The following is a 25371-nucleotide window of genomic DNA, read 5'->3' on the forward strand; positions in this document are numbered from 1 at the left end:
TTAAATTTTAAACTTTCCAATTTATTTCCATCTAAACTCACATATTTGATAATATTGGAGTTTAGTTTCGCTTTAACTCATTGTTTTCTCAAAAATCAGAGTGCATTTGTGAAAGAATAGTTGACACAAATTTAAATTTATTGCGTTCGGGATATCAATGTGTACAAAGCAGTTCCTGGTAGCAAACCAGAGTTTCCCTCCACAGGTGCACGCCACCATCCGGTCTGCTTCCTCCTTACGGTTTTGAGGCATACCATCATCATTGCGGTTGAAAACGAGAGTTGCTGCCAGACACTGGGTGCAATATGAGCTCCTAAAGATAGGTGGGAAGATCCTTCTCAATCACCTAGAAAGTAGAGAAAATAAAATGCATATAGAGTGGACAGTTCTCTGTAATTCAAACAAAAGATGCTAAAAAGCTAAACTAAAGCCAAAATTAAGTTTCATGATTAAGAACACAGTTTTAAAAACCTTGGTGCAATGTACATCCATTATCAAAATGTGCACACTAAGGGACCATGTGCAAGAGTTTAGTTTATACAGAAGAGTCTAATTTGCTGGTGGAGGAAATGGAATTTAATTTTGTAACTTGTTAGATGAATCTGCTGCTCATTTGAAATTCAGTACTGTCATTTTGCAGTCTTACAATGCAGTTGTCATATCCTTTACAGAGTTTACTTAATGTATGGAAACTTTAGTCTAGGATATATATTTGTAGAAACCAGTATTCTCCCCAGGACCTATTTAATGGCACACCACAAGAAATCACAACTTACCACTGGGTCTTCCATTGGGCTAAATCTCTTCACCACCTGGCCCTCCTTATTAATAAGAAACTGGAAAGAAAAAAGAAAAAAATTAATATAGAAGGGTAAAAACCAAAAACCCACAGGTGGCAAAAGCAAAACACTCAGGCACTCACCTTGGTGAAGTTCCACTTGATGGCACTAGAGGAACAAAATGAAGAGGATGTTACTTTAATCTTATTTTCCTACATTTACTGCATTAAAAGGGACAGTTTACTCCAAAATGTTCTCCCCTTTAAATTGTACCCTACGATCCATTTTTACCTGCCGGTGTGTATTAAATTTACACGTAGCTTCTTTCCCTATATTTTAACATTTGAAATAGCCGATTAAGCATGTGGTAGCCCCACCAGTACTGAAAGTTTATATAGTGGAAGCTAAGCCAGTGTTTCTCAACTGCGGTCCTCAAGTACCCCCAACAGTCCTGGCTTTCATTATAGCTGAACTAGAGCACAGGTGAAATAATTAGCCGATAGGAGAGAGCAGGTTAGTAACCATGGTCCCAGAGGCAGAACTTTTTTCCCCCACTTTCTGCAATGAGATTTTTTTATTGGAAGTTTTTCTGCAGGTTATTTTAAGTAAAATGCAATTTTAAGTTAGGAAGTTACACTAAAGTACCAGTTCAATTGCAAAGTGTTAGTTTACTAAAGAATAAAACAATTTTAATGTTTTATAATATAGTGCAGTAGTTGAAAATTGCATTGCAAATTAGCTGCAGACAAAAAAAAAAAAAAAAAAATGAAACTGTAAAATTGGTTTCCTTTTCTCGTGGTCCAACATAGAAATGTAGTAATAAAAAAAAAAAAAAAAAGTGCAATGCTCATAAGAACATCTTACATTCAGAACAGCTTTGCATACTGGGAAAGTCTAGGGGAGGGTTTGAAGAAAATCTGAGAGCCAGTAAATAATCAATGCACTGCTGCATATATGACTGTTAACTTCAAACAGCACTTTGCTCTGGGTGCACTGTGTCAAGGAAAACTTACAGTGCAACCAGAGCACAACTCTCAAGAGAACCGTCTAATATGGAGCAGAGCTGCAAAGTTAAAGCACTAACAGTATTTGCATGGGTTCTGTTCTTTCTGCAGACATGCTGCATGTTCTGTGATGGCATCTCAGATCACTGTATGTTCTGCCATGGGGACCATGGTTACTGATCAGCCGATTATTTCACCTGTGCACTGGTTCAGCTATAATGAAAACCAGACCTGTTTGGGTACTTGAGGACCGCGGTTGAGAAACACTGGTCTAAGCTATTGACAAGCCCATAAACACATCCAGCAGAAGAAATTACTCACAGTGGGGGTACAGGATAGTTTAATAATTATGATTTTCCATTGTTCTCTTCATGTATTTAGCTTTGGTTTACAGACAAATACAGTATAAGATAAGGAAGCAAGTGTGTGTACACAAAGTGATAACTATGAGATCTGATATTACCTGAAACTCAACCCATTGTAATAGGCTGTTGTTTCAAAAGCACAAAGTCAGCTTCTTCATATACACAAACCTGAAATGCAATTTCTTATACATTTTATACTCTGCAGCTGGTATAACAAGTCATTGAAAAACACTAATATTGAAATAATTTTACAGTGTACTGTCCCTTTAAAGCTTAAAGTGGAGTCCTGACTCTAGCCAGAAAGCAGTCAAATAGTATGGTGAATACCATGTTAGGCAACGTTTACCAACTCTATAAAGTATGGGGCTTATAGATGCATGTATACAATTTATTTAAAGCAAAAACATTTCACTTTCATTTTAAGTGTTTACAATAAACATTTCACCAGGAGTTAAAAAGGAACTTAAACACATTTCATGCACCTCCCTCTGATCATGGGTGCAGACATTATGGAACCTAAGTTACACTGCAGGTATCTGAAGGAGAGAGTTACTGCACATGTGCAAACAGGTCAGAAATAAAAGATGACCTAAATACTGTGCTTACAGTATGTATTTAGCTTTAAACAAGTTCACAACACACAAACAAAGTGACAATACACTGCATTCAGAACTTTAACATTGCACTCACTTTCCAAGGGTACCACGGCCTTTAGGTTGATCCTTCATCCACTTCCATAGGGGGTGTGCACCATCACCATTCACCTCAATCTTACTGAACATGTCAAAGTCAACCTTGTAGGATGCAGCAAAGTCTTTAATTTGAGCTTCAGTCCCAGGTTCCTAAAAAAATATAATAAATTAAAAAAAAAAAAAAAAAAAAAAAAAAGAGTTATATATAGGATTGAGACATTGGCCAGAAACAGCTACACTGGGAGCACCTGGTTCACTAGCTGGCCATCTGAAAGTTGAAGAATGAAACAATGGGCACCAAACATTAATAGGAACACTAAAGTAAAAAAAAAAAAAAAAACCACACACACAGTACTGTCATTTTGCATAGTCTTACAATGCAGCTGTCATATTATTGACAGAGTTTACTTAATATATGGCAAGTTTCAACAGAAACTTAGTCTAGGATACATATTTGTATTTGATTCATATACAGCACAATTTTAAAACTACTTTCCAATTCACTTCCATTATCAAAAATGTGCATTAAATTATATTTCTCCAACATTGGTGTGTCCGGTCCACGGCGTCATCCTTACTTGTGGGAATATCTCTTCCCCAACAGGAAATGGCAAAGAGTCCCAGCAAAGCTGTCTATATAGTCCCTCCTAGGCTCCGCCCACCCCAGTCACTCTCTTTGCCGTTGCACAGGCAACATCTCCACGGAGATGGTTAAGAGTATGTGGTGTTTAGTTGTAGTTTTTTAATTCTACTATCAAGAGTTTGTTATTTTAAAATAGTGCTGGTATGTACTATTTACTCTGAAACAGAAAAAGATGAAGAGTTCTGTTTGTGAGAGGAAGATGATTTTAGCAGACAGTAACTAAAATCGTTTGCTGTTTCCACATAGGACTGTTGAGATTAAGTAACTTCAGTTGGGGGAAACAGTTAGACTTTTCTGCTTAAGGTATGACTAGCCATATTTCTAACAAGACTGTGTAATGCTGGAAGGCTGTCATTTCCCCTCATGGGGACCGGTAAGCCATTTTCTTAGTCTCAAACAGAATAAAGGGCTTATTATGGGCTATAAAACTGGTAGACACTTATGGGCAAAATCGACTGCTTTATTTGGGCATTTTATACATGTTTATGCTTGTAATTCACACTTATAAGCTTGGGGAACTTTTAACGTCAGGCACTGTGTTAGACACCTTTCCAGTCAGGAAGGGCCTTCCCAGTTGTAGGCTGAGCCTCATTTTCGCGCCATTACTGCGCAGTTACTTTTGAGAGCAAGACATGCAGATGCATGTGTGAGGATCTGAAAGTAGTTTGAAAAGTTCCTAGAAGGCTTCATCTGGTATCGTATTCCCCCCTGGGTTTGGTAAAGTCGCAGCAAAGGCTGTAGCTGGGACTGTAGAGGGGTTAAAACTGTAACCGGCTCCGGTTTCTTTATTTTAAAGGGTTAAAGCTCTGTGGTGTGCAATACTTTGAATGCTTTAAGACACTGGTGAAAATTTGGTAAATTTTGAACAATTCCTTCATACTTTTTCACATATTCAGTAATAAAGTGTGCACTGTTTAAAATTTAAAGAGACCGTAACGGTTTTGTTTTAAAACTGTTTTTGTTCTTTGACAAGTTTAAGCCTGTTTAATATGTCTGCACCTTCAGATAAGCTATGTTCTATATGTGTGATAATTGTACCATAGCGTCCAAACAAAGTAAGGACAGTATTGCCACAGATAGTAAAGTTGCCCAAGATGATTCATCAGATGAAGGGAGTAGAAATAGTTCTACATCATCTCCTTCTGTGTCTACACCAGTTTTGCCCACGCAGGAGGCCCCTAGTACTTCTAGCGCGCCAATGCTTATTACTATGCAACAATTAACGGCAGTAATGGATAACTCCATAGCAAATATTTTATCCAAAATGCCTGCATATCAGAGAAAGCGTGATTGCTCTGTTTTAAACACTGTAGAGCAGGAGGGCGCTGATGATAATTGCTCTGTCATACCCTCACACCAATCTGAAGGGGTCATGAGGGAGGTTTTGTCGGATGGGGAAATTTCAGATTCAGGTAAAATTTCTCAACAGGCAGAACCTGATGTGACATTTAAATTTAAATTAGAGCATCTCCGCGCACTGCTTAAGGAGGTGTTATCTACTCTGGATGATTGTGACAACCTGGTCATTCTAGAAAAATTATGCAAGATGGACAAGTTCCTAGAGGTTCCGGTGCACCCTGACGCTTTTCCTATACCCAAGCGGGTGGCAGATATAGTGAATAAGGAGTGGGAGAAGCCCAGCATACCTTTTGTCCCCCCTCCTATATTTAAGAAATTATTTCCTATGGTCGACCCCAGAAAGGACTTATGGCAGACAGTCCCTAAGGTCGAGGGGGCAGTTTCTATGTTAAACAAGCACACTACTATTCCTATCGAGTATAATTGTTCTTTCAAAGATCCTATGGATAAAAAAAAAAAATTGGAGGGTTTACTTAAAAAGATTTTTGTACAGCAAGGTTACCTCCTGCAACCCATTTCGTGCATTGTTCCTGTCACTACGGCAGCATGGTTCTGGTTCGAGGAACTAGAAAAGTCGCTCAGTAGAGAGACTCCGTATGAGGAGGTTATGGACAGAGTTCACACACTCAAGTTGGCTAATTCTTTTATTTTAGATGCCGCTTTGCAACTAGCTAGATTAGCGGCAAAAAATTCAGGGTTTGTAATTGTGGCGCGCAGAGCGCTTTGGCTAAAGTCTTGGTCAGCGGATGTATCTTCCAAGACAAAATTGCTTAATATCCCCTTCAAGGGTAAGACTCTCTTTGGGCCAGAATTGAAAGAGATTATTTCAGACATCACTGGGGGAAAGGGCCATGCCCTCCCACAAGATATTCTTGGCTTTAAAAAGCCTAAGTCTAATTTTCGTTCCTTTCGCAATTTCAGGAACGGACCGGCCTCTAACTCTGCATCCTCTAAACAAGAGAGGGTAATGCCTCTCAAACCAAACCAGCTTGGAAACCAGCGCAAGGCTGGAACAAGGGTAAGCAGGCCAAGAAGCCTGCTGCTGCTAACAAAACAGCATGAAGGAGTAGCCCCCGATTTGGGACCGGATCTAGTAGGGGGCAGACTCTCTCTTTGCTCAGGCTTGGGCAAGAGATGTTCAGGATCCCTGGACACTAGAAATAGTTTCCCAGGGTTATCTTCTGGAATTCAAGGAACTACCCCCAAGGGGAAGGTTCCACATGTCTCACTTATCCTCAAACCAAATAAAGAGACAGGCATTCTTACATTGTGTAGAAGACCTGTTAAAGATGGGAGTGATAAACCCAGTTCCAACGGCGGAACAAGGAATGGGATTTTACTCAAATCTGTAGTTCCCAAAAAAGAGGGAACTTTCAGACCAATTCTGGATTTAAAGATCCTAAACAAATTTCTCAGATTACCATCGTTCAAAATGGAAACCATTCGAACGATTCTACCCACAATCCAGGAAGGTCAATTTATGACTACCGTGGATCTAAAGGATGTGTATCTACATATTCCTATCCACAAAGAACATCAGTTCCTAAGGTTCGCCTTTCTGGACAAGCATTACCAATTTGTGGCCCTCCCATTCGGGTTAGCCACTGCTCCAAGGATTTTCACAAAGGTACTCGGATCCCTTCTAGCGGTTCTAAGACCAAGGGGCATTGCAGTAGTACCGTACTTGGACGACATTCTAATACAAGCGTCGTCTCTTTCAAAGGCAAAGGCTCACACAGACATCGTTCTGGCCTTTCTCAGATCTCACGGATGGAAGGTGAACATAGAAAAAAGTTCCCTGTCTCCGTCGACAAGAGTTCCCTTCTTGGGAATAATAGATTCTTTAGAAATGAGGATTTTCCTGACAGAAGTCAGAAAGTCAAAACTTCTAAACGCTTGTCAAGTTCTTCATTCTATTCCTCGTCCTTCCGTAGCTCAGTGCATGGAAGTAGTAGGATTGATGGTTGCAGCAATGGACATAGTTCCTTTTGCACGAATTCATCTAAGACCATTACAACTGTGCATGCTGAAACAGTGGAATGGGGACTATACAGACTTGTCTCCAGTGATTCAAGTAGATCAGAAGACCAGAGACTCACTCCGTTGGTGGCTAACCCTGGACCACCTGTCCCAGGGAATGAGCTTCCGCAGACCAGAGTGGGTCATCGTCATGACCGACGCCAGTCTAGTGGGCTGGGGCGCGGTCTGGGAATCCCTGAAAGCTCAGGGACTATGGTCTCAGGAAGAGTCTCTTCTCCCGATAAACATTCTGGAACTGAGAGCGATATTCAATGCTCTCAGGGCTTGGCCTCAACTAGCAAAGGCCAGATTCATAAGATTCCAATCAGACAACATGACGACTGTTGCTTATATCAATCATCAGGGGGGGAACAAGGAGTTCCCTGGCGATGAAAGAAGTGACCAAAATAATAAAATGGGCAGAGGATCACTCCTGCCACCTATCTGCGATCCACATCCCAGGTGTGGAAAACTGGGAGGCGCATTATCTGAGTCGTCAGACATTCCATCCGGGGGAGTGGGAACTCCACCCGGAGATCTTTGCCCAGTTGACTCAATTATGGGGCATTCCAGATATGGATCTGATGGCGTCTCGTCAGAACTTCAAGGTTCCTTGCTACGGGTCCAGATCCAGGGATCCCAAGGAGACTCTAGTGGATGCACTAGTAGCGCCTTGGACCTTCAACCTAGCTTATGTGTTTCCACCGTTTCCTCTCATTCCCAGGCTGGTAGCCAGGATCAAGCAGGAGAGGGCCTCGGTGATCTTGATAGCTCCTGCGTCGCCACGCAGCACTTGGTATGCAGACCTGGTGATTATGTCATCGGTGCCACCATGGAAGCTACCTTTGAGACAGGATCTTCTTGTACAGGGTCCATTCGAACATCCAAATCTGGTCTCCCTCCAGCTGACGGCTTGGAAATTTAACGCTTGATTCTATCAAAGCGTGGGTTTTCAGATTCGGTGATAGATACTCTAGTTCAAGCCAGAAAACCGGTAACTAGAAAAATTTACCATAAAATATGGAAAAGATATCTGCTGGTGTGAATCCAAGGGATTCTTATGGAATAAGATCAAAATCCCTAAGATCCTTTCCTTTCTACAAGAGGGTTTGGATAAAGGATTATCAGCGAGTTCTCTAAAGGGACAGATTTCTGCTTTATCTGTCTTATTACACAAACGACTGGCAGCTGTGCCAGATGTTCAAGCATTTGTTCAGGCTCTGGTTAGGATCAAGCCTGTTTACAGACCTTTGACTCCTCCCTGGAGTTTAAATCTAGTTCTTTCAGTTCTTCAAGGGGTTCCGTTTGAACCTCTACATTCCATAGATATTAAGTTGTTATCTTGGAAAGTTTTGTTTTTGGTTACCATTTCTTCTGCTAGAAGAGTTTGAGTTATCTGCTCTGCAGTGTTCTCCGCCCTATCTGGTGTTCCATGCAGATAAGGTTGTTTTGCGTACTAAGCCTGGTTTTCTTCCAAAGGTTGTTTCTAACAAAATTATTAACCAGGAAATAGTTGTTCCTTCTTTGTGTCCGAATCCAGTTTCAAAGAAGGAACGTTTGTTACACAATTTAGACATAGTCCGTGCTCTAAAATTCTATTTAGAAGCTACAAAAGAGTTCAGACAAACTTCTTCTCTGTCGTCTATTCTGGTAAAAGGAGAGGTCAAAAAGAGACTTCTACCTCTTTCCTTTTGGTTTAAAAGCATCATCTGATTGGCTTACGAGACTGCCGGACGGCAGCCTCCAGAAAGAATCACAGCTCACTCCACTAGGGCTGTGGCTTCCACATGGGCCTTCAAGAACGAGGCTTCTGTTGATCAGATATGTAAGGCAGCGACTTGGTCTTCACTGCACACTTTTGGCAAATTTTACAAATTTGATACTTTTGCTTCTTCGGAGGCTATTTTTGGGAGAAAGGTTTTGCAAGCCGTGGTGCCTTCTGTTTAGGTAACCTGATTTGCTCCCTCCCTTCATCCGTGTCCTAAAGCTTTGGTATTGGTTCCCACAAGTAAGGATGACGCCGTGGACCGGACACACCAATGTTGGAGAAAACAGAATTTATGCTTACCTGATAAAATTACTTTCTCCAACGGTGTGTCCGGTCCACGGCCCGCCCTGGTTTTTTAATCAGGTTTGATGAATTATTTTCTCTAACTACAGTCACCACGGCACCCTATAGTTTCTCCTGTTTTTTTCCTCCTGTCCGTCGGTCGAATGACTAGGGTGGGCGGAGCCTAGGAGGGACTATATGGACAGCTTTGCTGGGACTCTTTGCCATTTCCTGTTGGGGAAGAGATATTCCCACAAGGATGACGCCGTGGACCGGACACACCGTTGGAGAAAGTAATTTATCAGGTAAGCATAAATTCTGTTTTATATGCACACTGAAGCACCAGCTAATACTGACCATGTGCAAGAATTCACAGTATATATGTATATGCATTTTGTTATTGGCTGATGGCTCACATAATATGGGAGGGGGGGAATTTAACATTGAAATGTGTCAGGGAGAAACCGCCCCCCCCCCCACCCCCCCAAGTACTTTTGTGTTTTTATTATGCAATTCTGCTGTATTTAATAGTCCTTTAAGAGCCTTTTCTTAGACTTTAAAAATGGACATGAAACCCAGATTTTTTTTTCCTTTCATGATACATATACAACATGTTAGTTATGAACAACCTTCCAATTTACTTCTATTATCCAATTTGCTTTGTTCTTTGTATTCTGTTGAAAAGCATATCTAGGTAGGCTCACGGGGCAGCAATGCATTACTGGGAGATAACTGCTGATTGGTGGCTGGGGGGGGGGGGTTCAGGTTTGTTTGTTTTTTAACAAAGTAACCAAGCTTAAAAATCGGTACTAAACCCAATTTTTTTTTCTCATGATTCAGATAGAGCATGCAATTTTAAGCAGCTATCTAATTTACTCCCGTGATCTATTTTTCTTCGTTCTCTTGCTATTTGTTTGAAAAAGGGCATCTAAGCTAAGGAGCCAGACAATTTTTGGTTCAGCAAGCACAACCCAGGTTGTGAACCAAAAATGGGCTGGCTTCTAAGCTTACATTCTTGCATTTCAAATAAAGACAGCAAGAGAATGAAGAAAAATTAATAAGAGTAAATTAGAAAGTTGCATGCTTTATCTGAATCATTAAAAAAAAAGTCCATGCTATAACTATGTATTAGTTTGTGACTGGTTAGCAAGGGTTCTTTTGTTCTGAGGGACAGGGAAATTAGAGAAAACGAAACATAAAATGTGCTCAATTGACAAAATAAAGTGGAATTATTCACTGCATTTTCTCAGATATGTTGGTAAATTGTTATGAAGGTTTCAGTGTTTGTATTTAATGTCCCTTTAAATCCCTATAAGAAATCTCTTGTAAAACAATTGGTGATCCCCAATAACAGATTTTTTTTTATTTTAAAAACTCAAGATACCTCTAAGAATCATCTACATATTCTCTCTAGTACCCGTGTCAACTCACCTGTTTTCCAAACTGGTTGCAGGGGAACCCAAGTATACGTAAACCCTTCTCAGCATATTTGGCGTGCAGTTCAACTAGCTGAGTATAGTTTACAGGGGTTTTGCCTCATTTAGAGGCTACATTGACAATAACACAGACATGGCCCCTGTGGGAAAAGAAAGTATTTGTCAAAAAGGTGGGGTACACATTACATTATATAAAAACCATACCACATTATTTAGCAGAAGCCCAGTTACCTTGTTATGGGTAATGCTAGGAAGGAACAACTAGAAGTTTTCCACTTCAAGGGAGCAATTACCTGTACTTCTCCAGAGACACCTCGTTGCCATCAATGTCAGTAGCTGAGAATTCATATATGGTTTTGGCCGCCTTCCAGTCTGCCACCTGTGCACACTGAATAAGAGAATTGTATTCTTCTTAAGCATAAGAGTAAAGAAACTCAATTTTATTTTGTTTAAAATACATAATGTAAAATTAAAAAAAAAAAAAAAAAACCCACTTACTTTCATACCCAAAACATACAGAGCTAGATTTAAAAAGAAACATGAAACCTATTTTTTTTTTTTTTTAATCTTTCATGATTAAGAGCGCAAAAAGAAAAAAAAAAAAAAAAAGTTTCCAAACGTACCTCTATTATCAAATTTGCAACACTCATATTATTAACAGTTATTTGTAGAGCGCCAACAGATTCCGCAGCTCTATAAACATAGGCGGAATACAAGGAAACATTTATAGGGATCAAACTGGTACAGAGTACTGCCAGGTCACACTGTTGTAGTCAGCTATTAAGGTGATCTACAAACAGCTTGGCTCTTAGGCTTACATGCTAAGGGGGTTCAGGGGGATAGCAATGGAGGAGAGGAACTGGTATAAAGAAAGGTTAGAGTAGGTTGTATGCATCCCTGAACAGAAAAGTCTTGTTGAGCGAGGCAGATAGTTCCATAAGATGGGAGCCAGTCTGGAGAAGTCCTGTAAACTGGAATGTGAGGAGGTAACACGAGGAGAGTAGGAGGTCATGAGCAGAGCGAAGGGGACAGGAGGGAGAGTATCTGGAAACAAGGTATGAGATATTGGGGGGGGGGGGGGAGGAGGAGGAGAAGTGCAGTTGAGGGCTTTGTATGTCAGAGTGAGAATTTTGTGTTTAGTTCTGGAGGCAAGAGGAAGCCAGTGAAGGGATTGGCAGAGAGGTGCAGCAGATGAAGAGCGACATGTAAGGAAGATGAGCCTGACAGAGTCCTTCATTATGTATTGTAAAGGAGCTAGGCGGCAGCTGGTGAGACCAGAGGACAGAGTTGCAGTAATTGAGGCAGGAAAGGATGAGCGAGTGGATTAAAATCTTAGTTGTGTCTTGTGTAAGGAAATGTCTAATTTTAGAGAGGTTTTTAAGGTGGAAGCGGCAGGATTTAGCCAAGGACTGAAAGAAAGATCTGAGTCAAGTGTGACCCCAAGATATCGGGCATGAGGGGTAGGGGTAATGATGGAGTTAGACCGTTAGAGATATTGGGGGGTGGAGATTTTGGAAGGGGGGAAAATAAAGCTCAGTTTTGGAGAAATTTAGCTTGAGGTAGTGAGAGGACATCCAGGAAGAGATGCGAGAAAGTCAGTGACGTGTTAGCAAGGAAGGAGATAGGTCTGGTGCAGAGAAGTAGATTTGGGAGTCGTCGGCATACAAATGCTATTGGAACCCATGGGACTTTATTAGGGAACTTAATGATGACATTTAGATTGAGAAGGGAACCGAGGACAGAGCCTTGCGGTACCCCAACAGAAAGTGGTAACTGGGCAGAGGAGGTCCCAGAGAAGGTTACAATAAAGGTACGAGGAGAATCACAAGAGGGTTGTGTCACAAATGCAGAAGGATTTGAGGGTTTGGAGCAAAAGAGGGTGGTCAACAGTATCAAAGGCTGCGGACAGATAGAGGATAAGCAGAGAAGTGGCCTTTTGATTTTGCTGTAATTAAGTCGTTGGTAACCTTAACGGTTGCTTTCTCAATGGAGTGATCAGGACTAAATCCAGATTGCAGTGGGTCAAGGAGGGAGATTAAAAGTAAGTAAAGGGATAGGCATGCATATACTAGCTTTTCGAGAAGCTTTGAGGCATGAGGGAGTAGGGAAATAGGGAGGTTGTAATTGAGAGAAGGTTTTTTGAGGATAGGCGTGACAAGTGCAGATTTCAGAGATGTGGGAAATAGACCGGTGCTGAGGGAGAGGTTGAAAATGTGTTTGAGTATAGGAGTAAGGGTAGAAGAGAGGGAGGGAAGTAGCTGTGAGGGGATAGGGTCAAGGGGGGACAGGTAGTGAGGTGAGAGCGCAGTAGAATAGATGTTGAATATGTAGACAGATAGCAGGAACATGTCTGGAGCACTACATGACAGGAAATACTGACGCCATCACTACCTTCATCAAGCTCTTATAGCTAAAATTTCTGAAATTTTTTCACCTCAATTTGAAGCTATTATGAGAGCTAGGCTCAATGTCTACTGAAATAAGTTCACCATCTTCGGAAGTAAGACAGTTTTCAGCAAGGTTAACAGAAGCTGAGTCTAGGATCTCTGATATAGAAGATCAGACTCATACGCAGGCCTACACTTTACAAAAACAAGAATCTAAAATTAAAAATATGCAGTTACGCCTGGAGGATCTTGAGGATCGCTCCAGGCGTAATAATATTAGACTAGTGGGGCTCCCTGAACTGTTAGATTATGAAGACTTAATAAAATTTACGTCCACTACATTACCTCTAGCACTTGGCATGTCCCCCCCATTTGTTGCCACTCTCGATTGAGCATGCCCATAGATTAGGCCCAAAGAAGCCCTTTTCAGATGGAGTCACAAAAAGTAGAGTCTGTTAATTTAAACTTTTAAGATTCCAAGACATCTTAAAAGTCTTGGGTATCAGACATGTATTTGATGAGGTTGCAGAAGTCAAAAAATATATTTAAAGCAGTTAATCCTAGAAAACTCAGTTTGGAAAGCTGCTAGATACTTTGACTTTACTCTGTAATTGTGAATAGTAGTCTCAATATTAGATATGGTTAGCAAGGTTGTTATTTTTTGTGTAATTGTTGTCACGTTGTGTTTTTTTTCCTCTCTCTCTCCCCCTCTTGCCCCTCCCGGCTCTCCGCTGTGCCCTCGGTGCGTCCGGACTGGGTTGTCCCGTATAAATTGGCTATTCACCTGAGTTTAGATGGTAGAAGGAATTTAAATCCTATCTTGGAACATAGGAGGGATAGCTTCCCCTATTAAATGCAAATTAGTTATCAAAACCCTAGCAAAGTATAAACCAGATGTGGTTCTCCTCCAGGAGACACATCTTAACGAGCAAGAAGCGTTTAAATTGAAGACAAAATGGGTAGGGGAAGTAGTCTCTACTACTGGGGTGTCTAGAAAATGTTGGGTTGCTATTCTTTTTCGTAAAGAATTGGAGTATAAGATAGATATGGTAGAAGTAGATCCTGCGGCTAGATATATTCTCATTCAAGTGTTTATAAAGAATATTAAATTTGTATTGTGTAATGTCTATGCGCCAAATAAATTCTCTAGAGAATTTTGGGAGAATATAAAAATTTAATTATTTCCTTTTATCACTGAAAATCTAATAGTAGGGGGGGGGGATTTTAATGCTACTCTATGTCCTGCTTTGGATAGACTCTAACAAAAAGATCCGTCTATGAAAAACAGGCAAAATTTTTATCACAATTCTGCATGAGGCTGAAATTAGTAGATATATGGCGTTTAAAAAAATCCAGATAAAGTTATTTTCTTGTGAGTCTAAAGTACACGCTACTTTCTCTAGAATAGATCTTCTAATTACAGAGAAACTCGCTATTCAGAAAATAGAAACAGGAATCGGAGATATTATCATATCACACGATTATTTCCCACCCGTTTTAAAAATAGGACTCAATAGTCTAGTTTTTATTTCCCCCAATATCTACATACTAACCCCAAATTTGTTAACTATGCCGATAATTTAAGCTACTTGAACAAACCGGAAATTTTTTGGGAAGCCTTTAAAGCTGTTATGCGGGGGGGGGGGGGGGGGGGAAAGAATACAGACATATGTTGGCATAGCTATGAAAAAGAGTAGAGTACGTGAAATACAATTCGTGAATAAAGTTAGGGACTCATATAGAAAATAGTGTAAATCGTACCTCGGGAAACTGGAAAAAAAGTATCAAAATAGGAAGGAAAGAGATGTGTTTTTAAAACAAAAACTGTTAGAGGAAGAAGCAAAAATAAATCTTCACTTTAAAGGAGTCCATGGCTCTTCTGGCCAGACTTACCAAAGCTAGAAAAAAGAAAAATTGTATTCCCGTGATTCAAACCAATAAGGGAAGATGTATGGAGACTAATGAGATTAGTGAGGCGTTTTGTTTACTAGCAACAACTATATTCTAGAGGTGAAATAAGGATAATCAAGACACTTTCTGGTCTATGATAAAGACTCCCCAATTAAGTAGCGAGGATTTAATGTTGATTAATGCCCCAATCTCATTGGATGAAATTAGAAAAGCCATAGATCATTTGAAACTGAATAAGGCGCCTGGACCAGATGGGTTCCCAGCGGAGCTTTATAAATGTATTGGTGAGGTCTTACTTCCAAAATTAGAAAAACTCTTCAATTTCTACTATAGTTCAAATAATGCCATTTCTAGCTACTTCTCGGCGGCCAATATATCTCTCATTTTAAAGAAAGGTAAAAACCCTGAGGATTTGGCCTCGTATAGGCAGATATCGGTACTGAATATTGACTATAAGATTTTAATGGCCATTATTGCATCAAGATTATCTACCTGCTTACACAAAATTATTCACCCAGACCAAACAGGATTTATGGTAGCTAGAAATCCAGTAAAAAATATTAGTAAACTTATTAACTTTTTGGATTATGCATGGAATGTGGATAAGGCTAGGAAGAAGCCACTTTTGCAAGACGTTGCTATTCTTTCGTTGGACGCGGTCAAAGCTTTTGACTTGATTGTATGGGAATATCTATTTAGCGCGATGGAGAAGTTTGGTTTTAAAGGGGAACTTCTACAATTCATTTTTCGTTTATATCTTAATCCAATCTCCTTTTTACTTATCAATGGATCTTTATCTCCTAAAATAACATTGCAGAGAGGCACCAGGCAAGGTTGCCCTCTGTCGCCACTTCCCTTTAATATTGCGCTGGAACCTCTCGCGATACGATTCAGAGATGTTTTGATAGGAGTCTCATTTGGTTCACAGCGCCTTAAAACACTGCTTTATGCAGATGTGTTGGTTTTTTTGGCCAACATTCAGCAGTCTATCCCTTTGATCCTTAATGTGCTGGAAACTTAGCTCTTTTTCTGGTTATAAGATAAACATAGAGAAGAGTGAATTAGTGTATAAATAATTCCCAGCTAGTAGGACTTAATATTCCATTCAAACAGGTTGAGCTTATTAAATATCTAGGTTTAGTTTTACATAAAAATCCTAAACTCTGGTATAAAGCTAACTTTGAGCCCCTATTTCAAAAAATAGGAATGGATCTGCTTCTCTGGGCCGCTTTTCCTTTGTCCATCACAGCCAGGGTTAATCTAATAAATTCAATCATCTTTCCGCGGTTGCTTTTTAACGCTCAAATTTCTATGTTTATTTGGAATAATAAAAGGCCTCGAATTGCACTAGCAAAATTAATGCAAAATAGTGGATCAGCGGGATTGGCGCTTCCTAACCTTAAATTGTATAACCTGGCTGCGATGGTTAAAACAGCAATAGATTGGCTTGCCGGCACCAATTTGGTCTCATCAGAAGAGCTAGAAAATTATTTATTTGATTGCTCCATTCGCGTTAAAAGCTATATTACATTCTCCAGTTCAGAAGCTTCCTCAGAATGTTTGCCGTCTTATCACTTTTAGAAATATAGTTTCAGCCTGTTAAAAGTTTTGTGCAATTGATAGATTTTTCATTCTCTGAATGGCTTCCGATTGCAAATAATCCAAATTTTTTGCCAGGTCTCTACCAAAAAGTTTTCAAAGACTGGGCTGATAAAGGACTACTTTATGTAAAACAGTTATTTGATGAGAATGATCAATTATTAGTGGCGGATGCTATTTTTAACAAATTTGATCTACCTAGATTTAATCTTTTTGCGTATTTTCAAATCCGCCATTATCTCGTCACAGTTGGTCTTGCTCGTCTTTTTCCGCCAGGTCGGATATTAAGCTTGCTATACAAAAATTCGTTGCAGGAAACTCCTTGATATCCCTGATGTATGATATTATGTTGAATAAGCAGAGTCTCCTATTTAGGGATAATATTTGTAAGGCCTGGCTTCCTTTTATTCCCTCGGTAAATCATGATAAAATTACTCAGCGCTTTAACTCTTTACGTAAGTGTAGAGTCCCGACATCATGGAACGAATCCCACATGAAATTGATCAATAAGTTTTATCTTTCGCCGTGGAAAGTTTTTAAATGTTATCCGACTTCGGCTAGTTTATGTCCTCGTTGTTCACATGAGAGGGCAGATTTGATGCACATGTTTTGGACATGTCCTATGGCAAGACAATTGTGGTTAAAGATTATTTTCTGGTTCAATAAACTTTATAAAACAATTGGAATATCTGCGGAAGATGTCATCTTTTTACTTCCGCCACAAGAGGCTGTGAATGATATCACTATAGTTTAAAAACTATTATTTTGACTGTTAGATACTGCTTACTTAAAAACTGGAAAGCTAGGCGTGTACCGGGATTAGCTATGGTCTTTAAAATGTTACAAGATCAAATTGTTTTTGAATCATACAATCTCTATGAAGCCTCGGAGAAACGAATCAAGAAGTTCCTCTGGAAATGGACGCCAGTTATTCTATCTTATTCATCTCTTTTGCAAAAGCGGATCCTCTTTCCTATCTTCAGTGAGTTTTGCGGAACTAACTTTACTTAATATCTTTCAACACACATGGATTACTACACGGTAGGGGTCCCCTGGTCAGTGGCATTCTGGGGGGGTGGGGAGGGAGAGAGAAATATTGATTTCTATATAAGGTTTTTTTTTTTGTTTGTTTCTGAAGGAAAGTAATATGGAAAGGAATGTAAGGAAAATCTATCCAAGGAAGTTGACAGCTGTCTATTTTTTAGTTATTCAAGATAGAAGTATTAATCATTATTTGCAGGCAGCTGTTTAGAATTGTTCAGCTTGTATGAAGATTGGAATTAGTGTCTGATAATTTCCATCATGTTAATGTATTTGTTTAGATGTGTATAGTTTTACTAGATAGAGACGTGGAGCTGCGTCTCCAGACAAGATGTATGAAATTTTTTTTTTTCCTTTTGTATGATTTATTTTTTATGCCCCAAATAATGAATAAAAAAAAATTGAAAAAAAAAATTGAAAAAAAAAAAAATTGTATTGTGATCTGAAAGATTTTGAGTTTCATGTTATTTTAAAAAAGGGGCACTAAACACCTCTTTCCATTATTTTTCTATAAAATTACACATCAAGTCTAAACATATTTGGGGGAGTAAACCCCCCCCCCCACTTGCCTTATTGGGAAGAGCCAACCCAGTCTTGAGTCTGCAGCTGACAAGGCTAACCCTGATAATTATGTTAACTGCAAAACATTGCAGTTAATGCTATTTTTTTAAAGCCAATTAGGGAAAGCTATGTAGAAGGGTTAGCCTCAATGTCTGCAGCATACATTCAAAGTTCTGAGAAAATGCACTATTTTCAAAGCTAGATTACATGAAAACGGGACATAAGTAATGTGTGTATATTATAAAAATTTTGTTTAGTTATGTATAGTAGGACAACTTTGCATTAAAATCAAGGTGTTTACCGTCCCTTTAAGTCCATTTCTTACAGGCAACATAGGCATCCACCATGAATACTGAAACACTTAGTTCATATTTTACACAATTTTTTTTTTATGTTTACCTGATAAATGTATTTCTTTTTGACACAGAGTCCAAGGATCACCTTAATTACCAATGGGAATCAATACCCAAGCTAGAGTACACAGATGATACGGGAGGGACAAGACAGGGAACCTAAACAGAAGGCACCACTGCTTGAAGAACCTCTCCCAAAAGCGGCCTCAGCCGAGGCAAAAGTGTCAAACTTGTAGAATTTTTAAAAAGTGTGAAGAGAGGACCAAGTTGCAACCTTGCAAATCTGTTCCACCGAAGCTTCATTCTTGAATGCCCATGAGGAAGCAACAGCCCTTGTGGAATGAGCCGTATCTCTCAGGAGGCTGCTGTCCAGCAGTCTCATATGCAAAACGTATGTTACTCTTCAGCCAAAAAGAGAAGTAGCCGTAGCTTTCTGTCCCTTACGCTTTCCTGAGAATACTACAAACAATGCAGAAGACTGCAGAAAATCCTTAGTCGCCTGCAGGTAAAACTTTAAATCACGAACACCCAAATTGTGCAGAAGCCGTTCCTTCTGAGAAGTAGGATTGGGACACAAAGGAACATCAATCTCCTGATTAATGTTCCGATCAGAAACTACCTTAGGAAGAAATCCTAATTTAGTTCGTAAAAATACCTTATCAGAATGAAAAAAAAAAAATAAGGTAAGGGGACTCATACTGCAATGCCGAGAGCTCTGATACTCTGCGAGCAGAAGAAATAACAAGAAATAAAAAAAAAAAAAAAAAAAAAAAAAGACACTTTACCACTTACTAGCACTAACGTAGGCGGGAGTGAAGGGATGTGATATTTAACAGCTTTGCTGAGGTGCTCTTTGCCGCCTCCTGCTGACCAGGAGGTGAATATCCCATTAGCAATTAAGATGATCAGTGGACTCATCGTGTCATTAAAAATCAAATTTGTTAATCCATGATCTACCTCAAACCGTAGGAGGTAGCGCGAGCGCACACATACCAGTGCCGCCGCCACCACCAACTACACAACAGGAAAAATTAAAAAAAAAAAAAAATATTAAAGTAAATAAAAGCTACTTAGACAAAATAGAACGTAATCTGGATGAGATGAAGGGATACAATAAACAAGCCATCACTTATTTGCCTCATTAACTTTAGTTATATTAAAAAGGTTAAACAGTTGCATTACTGGCAACACTACAGCACACAGCTGTATTTCATGCTGCAAGACCAAATACCACACTGCAAACTCATGCGCTACATTTGTGCTTTATAGCATTGGCTCATTTTGAAATACAATCTATGTGGTCACACTGATTAACGTAACAAGTTATCACACTGTCTAGTATCTTTCCAATGACCATAACATTAAAAACAACATAACTACTTGTAGCCAAACTAACACCCATTTATTTTACATTGTTGGGTTTACCAGTAGTAAAACAGTCTCTGCAATAACCTCTCCAGGGGTTCCTTGCTTCCCTAGTAAGTCTAACAATGTACAGAAACTACATTCACCTCTACGGAATTAAAAAAAAAAAAAAAAAAACCCAATGATCTAGCCCAGCCACACCAAAATACCCCTTGTTTTATTGTGTGTGTTTTTTTTTTTTTTTTTACAAACTCAAGGTTTGAGGTAAACCTACATCGAACAGGTCTATCGGCACACACTATGGGGTTGATTTATCAATCTGCGTCGGACAGGGGTGCGTATGTACCGCAGCTCGCCTCTGGCGGAATTGAGCATTGCACACGAGCGCCATTTTGAACTTGCGTGCAATGCTGCCTCCTGCCCGCACACAGTCAATGTCGCAGGAGCTGTTAATCTCCACGGTCGGATGAGACTGGGGAGATTGATAACTGCTGCTTGTTAAATACAGCGTGCAGGTTCTCTTGTGAGAAACTGTAGTCGTAGGGGGTCGAAAGGCTTGCGAAGCCTTTAATATACATACAAGAAAGAAAAAAGAAAAAAAAAAAAAAAGGATTATGACTCTTAAGATAGCAATATATTTTTTTAGCAATAAAAGTATTTTTTTATTAAGGTATATACATGGGGGGGGGGGGGGGGGGGTTTAGTCATGCTATTGCACACAGACGTGTTAACATAAAAAACATATGCACTGGGAAACTAAAAACCGTTAAAGTGAAGGTAAATTTTGGTGAATAAAAGTCTGTTCTTTAAAAATACTATTAAAAACAGGGGCACTTTCATTCAAAGTTTACAAAGCAGCCGTTTTGATTAAAAACTTACCTTTTTTTCTTTTCACAGCCAGAGCAGCTTCCCCTCCTGGAAATCCTCTCTTCACACGTCAGCAATGACTAATCTGGCTTCCTCCAATCATGGCTTTCCCCCCAGGGTGGTTATTGCCTGAGCCCATGCTGTGATTGGAGGAAGCCGAATTAGTGATTGCTGACGTGTGAAGAGAGGATTTCCAGGAGGGGGAGGCTGCTCTGGCTGTGAAAAAAAAAAAAAAAAAAAGTATGTTTTTAATCTTAATGGCTACTTTGTAAACTTTGATGAATGAAAGTGCCCCTGTTTTTAATAGTATTTTTAAAAAACGGGTTTTCATTCATCAAAGTTTGCCTTCACTTTAAGTGACTCACGTTATTGTGATATTCGCTTTATTGTGGTGGTCCAAACCAAACCCTCAATACCTCAGAGGTATGCCTGTATCCAATGAAGCACTAAGTAATGGGTTACACATAATAGAAGTCATTGCAATGTGTGTTATTTATTAGTTTTAACGGATTTCAGGTTTTATTTTAAAAATTCCTTTTGTGCAGGGTCCCTTACTTCCTGTCAAAGTCCCACAATCGGGCTGTGGTCTCTACATGAAGGCATATATAGCTTGAAGTAATAAATCTTAAAGAGCAACTTAAGATGGCTTTCTCTAGCAATCACTGAACAGTGACACAGTCTGTTTCTTGCCCATGCTCAGTAGAGGACAGAATGCCACTTGAGAACTTAAGTTACAAACATGTCAACTACCTTATTTTGGTATATTCAGAGGCCACACTAAGAATTTCTAAATTCTAATTTTGCAAGAAAAATTGATTGCTATTGTTTATGCTTACTTTGGTTCAACTTTCTTTTTTACTAAAAAGGGCACTGTTCCTAACTTTCATATACATTGTTCAACCCTTGACGTTCAGGGGATATGGATCTTTCCAGAATAATGAAAACCCAAACTTTTTAGGATGCAAGTATCTTTGTATATAGACATACTGTAATTATAATATTCCCAAGTGTTAAAAGCCAGAAGCAAAAAGGTTAGTAGCTCTAACATCCCAACTTGTACTTTCAAAACCCTATCCTAATTAAGCCGGTTTTTTTCCCCCTTCAATATATTTGACACAAAAGTACAGCATTTATCCATAATGAAAAGGTGTAATATCACAGCTGCTTAAACCAAACCATTGAATGCTCCAAAGAATTACTCAAATATCAGTTTTGGATTTGCCATAGACACAATAGCAACCAACCCAAAACCAAGGAATGTAATTCACAGGAGTGTGGGTTTAATGGTATTGGAAAACAAGGCAGACAAATGAGTTTGTCTTTCTCTTGCAGCAGGAAAAAATGCAGACTGGTTGTGTTCAGTATGAACTGAATACTTGTAAATGCTGTAAATTGTTAACCCATCTTATGCCTCTATCATTTACATAACGTTTGTTTTCTTTTACATAAAATTAGTAATTTTACAGAATGTTAGGTTTTGTCACACTGATAAAGAAGTCAGGGTCACATGGCAGTGCCATGTTTTTCAAACATTGTCCTTTCTAGTCAATGTATAACCCATTGTTATTCTGAACAGAACTGATTATAAACTCATTCTAATCTGATTACATAGATGAGATTTAGAGCGTGGCCATGCTGTTCTTATTCCACACTGCTGATCCTCAATACGGGTAGGCAAAGCAAGCAGATTATCTGTTGAGTTAGCAGTTTAAAAATGAAGCAAGTCCTCAACTACAGCTAACATTACATATCTGCTTGGAAGAACTGAAAGGAAGCAGAACCACATGACAGGGATATGAATTTAATTTACTTATGACAAAGACTAAACTATCTGCATGAATGTAGTGGTCTCAGTTCCTTCAGATTTGTATAGTTGCAGATGATGCAATAGATGTCAGATCATCACCCTTCATCTGATAGACAACGCAACACACAAGACAACTATTCATTTTTGCCCAAGCTAATGGAATTTGAAGCCCAAAATTTTACTTTCATGATTCAGAAAGAGAAATCAATTTTAAACAATTTTACAGTGTATTTCTATTTATTTTGCTTCCTTCTCTTGTTATACTTTGCTGAAAGCTTTATCTTGGCAAGCTCAGTAGCAGCAAAAAAACCTAGGTTCGAGATAGAGATCTCTCTCATTGGCTCACCCATGTGTAGTTAGAAACCAGTAGTGCATTGCTGCTTCTTTAACAAATGATACCAAGAGAAAAGAAAAAAAAATATAGAAGTAAATTAGAAAGTTGTTTAAAATTGTATAATCTGAGTCATGAAAAGTTTTGTGTTTCATGTCCCTTAAAGGGAAATGAAACCCAATTTTTTTCTTTCACGATTTAGAAAGCGCATGCAATTTTAAACAAGTTTCTAATTTACTTCTATTATTTAATTTGCTCTAATCTATTGATATACTTTGGTGAAAAGCATATCTAGATAGGCTCAATAGCTGCTGATTGGTTGCTGCACAAAGATGGCTCACTCATGTGCATTGCTGTTTCTTTAACAAAGAATATCTAAAGAATTAATCAAATTAGATAATAGAAGTAAATTTGAATGTTTAAAATTGTTTTCTCTACTGGAATCCTAAAATAATTTTTGGGGGTTTAGTGTCCCTTTAAGTGTGAAAAAAAAAAAAAATACTAAAGGAAACCGTTGATTATCCTATTAACCCCTTAATGACCACAATGTACCCTGTATGTTACTGATCCTTAAGGGGTTTTTCAGGACATAATAGCACAAGTCTAGCAAGAACACGCTATTAATGCACTCCCTCCAGCAGGCTTTGTGGAATAGATCAGCCTCAACGCTGGTGGCAAGACCGCGCTATAAAACAATCAAGTCCCAAAAAAAGGCCAGTGACATACAGGGTACGTCGCTGGTCCTTAAGGGGTTAATGTGCTCATTTCCAGGTAAACGTGACGTTTGCTGTGCATTGCAGTTTTTCAAATCTCACCATAAATCTCCTCTAAATTGTTACATGTAAAAGAATATAGGAGTGTGGGCAAACGCATTCCAGGCACAACTGAGGTGGTCAGCTTTAAATATTTGGTTGTGAAATACTGCAATAGTTTCACGGGTTAGTAAACATTGGCACAAGAACCACATAGAAGTCAGATGTAGGATTATACTACTTTCTAGATTAAAAACATTAATTCAGTCTAAATATTACTGTTTAATATCTGCAAGTATTAGATTGCCAATAAGCCCCAAAAGATACATTGGGCATTAGTCTATGTGGTTCTAATGAGACTTGGGGGATACTTTGCTCCCTCATTCATTATTTAAAGCACCCCACCCTCAAACGTGCTAACTGGCCATTATTCGCAATATTAAAAAGCCTTATTTATATCCGATCACAAAAAGAGCACACAGTACAGGGGAGGCGGTACAAGGCTAGAGAAAGAGGTGTTAAATAAACAAAAAACACAGTAAAATCCATCACCACTATTTATAAAACGTCAAAATGCTACGGTCTAGTACTAGCCCTGCTTTTCTCCATCAGTACAATTGATAACAAATAACGCTCATCATCGAAGTTATGATCACAAAACTAATATAACGCGGGTAGCACATTTTAACGTTGACCAACCCATTACTGTGCTCCATTATAAAAAAAAAACATTTCTCCTAAATACTCAGAGGGGGCTCATGTCAAAGACTGGAGCGTTATACACATTGCATAGGTCAGCGCTGCCCCTACAGCGAGGAGCAGTTTACCCATCTGCCCCAGTTCAGCGGCCAGCACATGCAGTTATGCAACTCACTCTGCACCAGACATGAAACACCTAAGACCTCCAGGAGGTTATATGAATGTCAAAGTCTCCCGCTCCCACAAACCATGTAATACGCACTGAGCTTATACACAGTTTCGCACAGAAGCCGCACGCACTTCTGCTCAACAATAAACTCACCATCGCTCGGCTTCCACTAACGCCACTCAATGACCCGAGCAGCACTGTACGACACAGCAACGCAAACATGGCGCCACTGATCCTGCCTTCTCATGTTGCAGCTCGACCAATCAAAAGCCTAGTTTAAGAGAGGGCGTGGCCTGCGGTAACCGTTCGGATTCTTCTCTCAGTGATTACAGCGTCTACTGCGTCGATTTCTAAGCTAAATGCGCCCAGACTCATCCGTTTTAAATAGGGACAATAAACCTAGTTTATTTTTTTTTTCAGTTCCATCAGTGTCTTTTGCAAAATACACGTTTAATCTCTGCAGCAACACATGTAGCCAACACAAAAACTGCAATGTTCTTTTAGCAATGGGCTTAACCAATAACCTCTTTTCAGATATTAACCCCTTAAGGACCACAGCACTTTTCCATTTTCTGACCGTTTGGAACCAGGGCTATTTTTACATTTCTGCAGTGTTTGTATTTAGCTGTAATTTTCCTTTTACTCATTTACTGTACCCACACATATACTGTTTTTCTAGCCATTAAATGGACTTACTTTATACATTATTTTCATCATATTATATCTTATAATTTACTATAAAAAAATATATAAAATATGATGAAAAAACACACACTTTTTCTAACTTTGACCCCCAAAATCTGTTACACATCTACAACCACCAAAAAAACAACCATGTTAAATAGTTTCTAAATTTAGTCCTGAGTTTAGAAATACCCAATGTTTACATGGTCTTTGCTTTTTTCGCAAGTTATAGGGCAATAAGTACAAGTAGCACTTTGCTATTTCCAAGCCACTTTTTTTCAAAATTAGCGATAGTTACATTGGAACACTGATATCTTTCAGGAATACCTGAATATCCCTTGACATGTATATATTTTTTTAAGAAGACAACCCAAAGTATTGATCTAGGCCCATTTTGGTATATTTCATGCCACCATTTCACCGCCAAATGTGATCAAATAAAAAAAAATCGTTCACTTTTTCACAAATTTATTCACAAACTTTAGGTTGCTCACTGAA

The 25371-nt window shown here is 39.0% G+C and overlaps 1 protein-coding gene across 1 annotated transcript; it reads right to left on the reverse strand.

Moving 5' to 3' along the window:
- Positions 1-24453, reverse strand: GPX4 (glutathione peroxidase 4). The gene is made up of 7 exons (XM_053702811.1): positions 24343-24453; positions 10641-10735; positions 10343-10487; positions 2839-2990; positions 923-947; positions 777-836; positions 1-346 (listed from the first exon to the last, which is right to left on the reverse strand). The coding sequence occupies exons 1-7, from the start codon at positions 24409-24411 to the stop codon at positions 314-316; spliced, it is 579 nt and encodes a 192-aa protein (XP_053558786.1). The 5' UTR covers positions 24412-24453; the 3' UTR covers positions 1-313.
- Between the last annotated feature and the right edge of the window lie 918 nt (positions 24454-25371).

The sequence above is a fragment of the Bombina bombina genome, chromosome 2 (genome assembly GCF_027579735.1).
Source record: "Bombina bombina isolate aBomBom1 chromosome 2, aBomBom1.pri, whole genome shotgun sequence".
Classification (NCBI taxonomy): Eukaryota; Metazoa; Chordata; class Amphibia; order Anura; family Bombinatoridae; genus Bombina; species Bombina bombina.